This window comes from Vitis riparia, chromosome 7 (genome assembly GCF_004353265.1).
Source record: "Vitis riparia cultivar Riparia Gloire de Montpellier isolate 1030 chromosome 7, EGFV_Vit.rip_1.0, whole genome shotgun sequence".
NCBI classification, from domain to species: domain Eukaryota; kingdom Viridiplantae; phylum Streptophyta; class Magnoliopsida; order Vitales; family Vitaceae; genus Vitis; species Vitis riparia.
Genome location: NC_048437.1, coordinates 5,748,443 through 5,753,779, shown reverse-complemented (window position 1 = coordinate 5,753,779; position 5,337 = coordinate 5,748,443). Strand labels below are relative to the sequence as shown.

At 39.3% G+C, this 5,337-nt stretch overlaps 1 protein-coding gene across 3 annotated transcripts; it reads right to left on the bottom strand.

Annotated features, from left to right (window-relative positions):
* Positions 1–1,936: 1,936 nt before the first annotated feature.
* LOC117919204 (receptor-like protein 44) lies at positions 1,937–5,337 on the bottom strand. 3 transcript variants are annotated; one of them, XM_034836332.1, is made up of 2 exons: positions 4,095–5,337; positions 1,937–2,249 (listed from the first exon to the last, which is right to left on the bottom strand). In XM_034836332.1, the coding sequence occupies exon 1, from the start codon at positions 4,928–4,930 to the stop codon at positions 4,118–4,120; it is 813 nt and encodes a 270-aa protein (XP_034692223.1). In that variant the 5' UTR covers positions 4,931–5,337; the 3' UTR covers positions 1,937–2,249; positions 4,095–4,117. The 3 variants fall into 3 exon arrangements, with proteins under 3 accessions (XP_034692223.1, XP_034692225.1, XP_034692222.1); XM_034836334.1 differs by having other exon boundaries at positions 1,937–2,244; XM_034836331.1 differs by lacking the exon at positions 1,937–2,249 and adding an exon at positions 2,341–3,037.

Genomic DNA, 5,337 nt, shown 5'->3' with positions numbered 1-5,337 from the left:
CCTTAGGGCTTTTCTCAACCGTTAGTGCTGGAGAAGTAGGCGGGGTTGGCTTGGGTTCGATTGGGCCGCAATCGATTAAACACCGTTGGGTAAGGAGCCTAAGGGCCACCGCTACAATAGTTGCCACCAGAAGCCCAACCCATATGCTAAACTGTGATCTGTAAAAAAGAATGGCCCATACCCAAACTGGACCCAATTTTTGACGAACTTAAGGCCCATGGTCCAAGCTCAGTTTTGAATTCTGCTATACTAAGTGCGCCCAATTTTGGTTTCTTTGTCTACTCATTATTAGGATTGAACTGAATTGATACTTGACATATTTTCAGTTTATGATTTATACTTTCTAACCATTTAAGCTTTTATTTTCCTTTTTTTGTATTTGAAGTGATTGCCTTAAGCGAAATAAGCTGCATTTCTCATACATGTAAGTTATGTTTGGTTTTCTAAAAAAATTTAGGGGAGAATACTAGGAAAAAATAAATTAAATTAATAAATTATTTTTATATACTACCTTAAACTCATAGAACTTATTTTCACTATTTAATATAAATATTAAATAATTTTAAAATATATAAATTTTCATCTCATTTTTAACAATATTTCATTTTATTTAATATTTTTCATAGTAAAAAATGATAAAAATATTTTTTTTTACTTTTTTTTTTCTTATTTTCAAAAATCAAACATAATTGTTTAAAGTTCTGTTTGGAAAATGTTTTTAAAGATAATTCAAAAATAGTGGTTTTCTATGTTTTAATTTTTTTTATGTATTTTTAAATATGTTTTAAAACAATTATTAGAAAACAAATAAAAATAATTAAATTTTTTAAGAATAATTTTTTTTTTTTTCTGAAAAAATAGAATACTATTTAAAAAAAAAAAATAGTTGTGAATCATGCCTAAGCCTCACGTCAAAATCATTTTAAAAGGTCCAAGCACGTTACTGTCCCCTTCAAATCCACAAAAAGTCAAAGCCCATTGAGCGTTTACCTAGGAATGATCCATGAAGTAGTCTTTGTTCTCCCATTATTTCTACTAGAAGTTTCCAAAAAGGTGTGTTGCACCACATGCCGCTGGCTGACTGGGTTAGGCCCTTGGACAAAAAAAAATTCAAAATTTATTTGATAGCACCAAGAATAAGTAGACACACCGACAAAGTTAAAGGACCAGTAAGTCGTAAACCTTTAAGTGGAGTGGACTTAGTAGAGGAAGGGTCAATTTCTTGTTAAGCAAGCTTCACAACCACTTATTCGTCCCAACCAAATAGTAGAATTTATTTCTGAGTGCTTCCAATAGAAGCTTTAGTACCATCCTTTCTCGTCCCACTAGATGAGGAAACCGAAACCTCGTATTGTACCAACTTGTTTTGATTCGTCGATTATCCAAAGCTTATGTTCTTATTCTGCTTCATTTCGATTGGCCGCCTTAACAATGATGGTGTGCAATCCAGTGTGCTATTTGTTTAGAATGACCACAAGCAGTATCTTATTGTTGGAAGCCCAATTCACAATTGAATAGGTATGGTGCGCCTCACACTTAATCTATGACCATCTTATACTTGTGTTCTTTTTCCTATATGACAAGTCATAACGCATAAAAACGTATGAGATTGATTGAAGAAGCCTTAAAAACGACCAAGAATCATTCGACTAATAGGCTGACTAGAACTCATGAAACAAAGGAAAGAATTATCGATCCTTTAAAATTCAAATGGGCTTTAAAAACTAATTAGGCTTAAGGCCCTAATTTGTTTGGTTTAATTCAATTCTTCCATTATTAGAAGTTGGATTCGATTATGGGTTGATTACAGTATAAGTGGACCATATATTCTTCCATCATCAGAAGTTGGTTTCGGGTCGGGTTTGATTGCAAATATAAGAGTCGACCATGTACCAATTTTTACCCTGGGAGCATATTGAATCAAAATTTAAAATCATATTTAAATAATAAGAGGTTCTTTATTTTTTGGAAATGAAAATAATGGCAAAATGCACATTTTAGAATCGGAAAGATGTGGTCATTTTTTGCGGGTCAGGTCCAGTTGGATAAGCTTCAGCCCATTTGGAGGGACGTGGCCCATTACATTCAGAAAAAGACGAACCGTGTCAGCGAGAAGAAACATGCGCAGAACTCATTATTCGAAGGGCCCATCGTTTGGATGCTCAAACCCATTATGGGCCACGCCATTCGAGGTTGCTGGGAGCCATGTGGATCCAGTCATTAGCTACATCCATGGACCGACCTCTACCCTATCACAGAAACCATGAAAAACAGCACATTTCTAGTGACAATAGCAATTTAAAGGAAAAAAAATTTTAAAAACCAAAACAAAAACAGAACTGCCATGAAACCCGTTTGAAATAATTTGAATGTAATATTACAAGAACGATGGGTCCATCTCCATTATGACATACATGCTATTCTCGGAGAATCCATTAGTAAGAGTAATTAAAGCACGTTTGACTGCGTTTGCTTTCGGTGTGCGTGGGTGTGTCTGTTGTGCATCATTTGCAATCACAGCCGTCCAATCCGGTTGTTTTGATTAGACAGATGGCAATCGTGGGCCCATTTTGAAAAAATAATTGGATACTTGCTGCCTCAAATTTTTGCAGCAATGGGTGACTCCCGAATCTTTTCAAATTTTTTCCCCTCCCTTTTAACCCATATACCCATATAATTGGAGTAAGGTATCCACTCTTTTTTCTACCTCTAGTGTGCCTCACTGTGTCTGTTGGATATTGAATTGAGTTTGATCAATGCAATGCTATACATACAAGAGATTGGGAATGAAAAATATCTATGCAAGTGCGTTACTTTTCATTTTCATCTTTTTAAGATGGAATTTGAGACAAATGATTTGTATTTATACTCGGCCCTCAAAGTTGAAGATGCAAAGATAGATCTTGTGTTGTAGGCAGCAAAACAAAGTTGGAGAATCCGAATGAAGTTGCCTCCTTGCCGGTAATCAATGTCGGAATACTTTCCCACTTTGAACATTGGTGTAGAGAAATGTCAGCATCTCTCTACTCCACCCCCTCTGAAAGAAAAATAAGACAACTCTGGTCATTTTCCTTTCTGTTTAGTCAGACCCATTAAAGAATAGAGGCCTTTTTTTGTTCTCTACCATAACAAACCATATTACTAAACGTTTACCTAGAATGGGTTCTATTCAGTTGAGATGTTATGACTTATGAGTAAGCAAATGTGTTTAAGAGTAGAAATGGACCACTAATTCAAGTCAAACTATAAGAGGCTAGAGGGCCTAGAGTCATAGACCGTTTACCTAAAGGCATCACATTTTTATTTAGGAAAAAAAGAGAGGGGAAGTAAACGATGAGCATAGAGCATGTAACCCACATAAAACAATAATGGAAAGCACTACAAGCATGTTCACTAATGATGAAGGTAAGGTGGGTGAAATATCAAAAGTCTGAGATTTGCATTACATCATTAGTGTAGGGAAGCACTGTTGTAAAGCGTCAAAACTTGGTTTGAAAATTAGGGATGCTTTGCTTAACCGGAAGAGCAAACCCCACGAGGACAGGGACAAAGACAAATTCATCGAACTTGTGAACTGGACTCAATCTGATCCACGTGCTGGTGCAGCTGCCCTCCCACCAGCTCACACTAGCAAACCTCCAATTAATATGGCAATTTTTTGGGATAAATTAGTTGCCATAACCCGTTTTGTATATATTTTAGCGTGTTGGGCACACAGAATTCCAGAGTCAAGTGCTTTACCCAACACTCTCTCCCACCTCAGACCTCAGCCTACCGGAGATTCAACAGTAAAGAAAAAAGGGGGAAGAAATTGCAGTACAGCATTGAGAATGGGAGGGTCAAAGAGCTGCAGTATTTCACTGGAAACTCATATTTGAATTTGTTTGTACATTGTTGATTGTGGGCATAAGAAAAATGATGAAGAAACACAAACCCAGAAAAATAATAATTAAAGAGCTAAACCTCGGGGTTTTTTTTTTCAATGAAGGGGGGAAAGGGGAAGAAACCTCAAAAGATGAGTGAAGAAAAAAACAGAGAGCTGAAAAGAAAAAAAAAAAAACCACAAAAATACTCTCATATATTCAAAATCATACCTGAAATTTGAAGCATTTTGAGCTCAATAATCAGGCATGAGTTGACTAATCTTCCCTTCTTCAGAAGCCATCTTCTCTTCTGTAACTCTCAACCATATACACACAGCGGTGAAACTAAGCACCAAACTCACAAACCCACTTCCGAGTCCGATCCCAACGATGGCCAAAATCGATAACCCTCTGCTTTTCAAAGGAGCCAAAGGGTAGCCATAGAGATCCTTATTCCCTTCAAAGGAACTTGCATTGAATCTCGGAAAATTACCACTTCGGTTGCCCAGATTGGGCGGTATCGGACCGGAAAGCCGATTATTGGAAACGTCGAAAGCAGAGAGGCGCACGAGAAGCCCAAATTGCTGGGGAATGGGGCCAGAGAGGGAATTATCGTGGAGATCGATGACGTTGAGGTAGGCGCAAAAGGCGAGCTGAGGAGGGATCTCTCCATCGAGGTGGTTGGATGAGAGGTTGAGGACAGCGAGGTTGACCAGGGATTGGAGGTCGGAGGGGATGGGTCCGGTGAGAGAGTTGGAGGAGAGGTCTAAGGATTGGAGATTGGTGCAGTTGGAAAGGTAGGGAGAGATGGAGCCTCTGAGAGAGAGGTTGGTGAGCGAGAGCTTATAGATTCGCCCATTGTTGCAGGTGGCACCCTGTAGGTATGAGGTGAAGCCACTGCAGGCGTTGGCGAAGGTCGATTTGGTCCAGTTTTGGAGCGACTTGGTCGGGTCTTCGAGGGATTCACTGAGGTGCGTCAGGCACGCTTCGTCGTCCGGATCTGACCACAACGACGGCACTCTGGCGCATATTAGCAAGCACACTAGCACCACACCCCAAACACCCATTTTTCACCTCCAGCCCTAACACAGTGAACGATAGCTAAGCAGAAACACACAGATGACGAAATAAAAGAGTCTCAGGCCTCTGTTCTCTCTTTCCCCACCCACCACTGTGGGGTTACAGCGCACGTTAGCAGGACACCCAGAGCGACAGGAGTGATAAGGCGTGTCTGAAAATTTCTCTATATTCTTCCCCTTTTTTTCACTTATTTTAAGTTAAGCTGGCTTTGAGCCTTTGATACTTTAGGGAGAGGAGGAGGGGTGGTCCGGTCCTCTTTAGACCGTGCCTCCCCCCTTTTTATTCTGCTAAAATTGGCGCACGTTAGCAAAATGTAGGAGGAGGAGGAAATGGTGGTGGGGAGAGAGAGAGAAGAGGATGCACTAAGTTGAGGGGCGAGAGGGGGTTCGGTGAA

Coding starts and splice junctions, on each gene's coding strand:
- LOC117919204 (XM_034836332.1), bottom strand. CDS start 4,930: ATGGGTGTTTGGGGTGTGGTGCTAGTGTGCTTGCTAATATGCGCCAGA.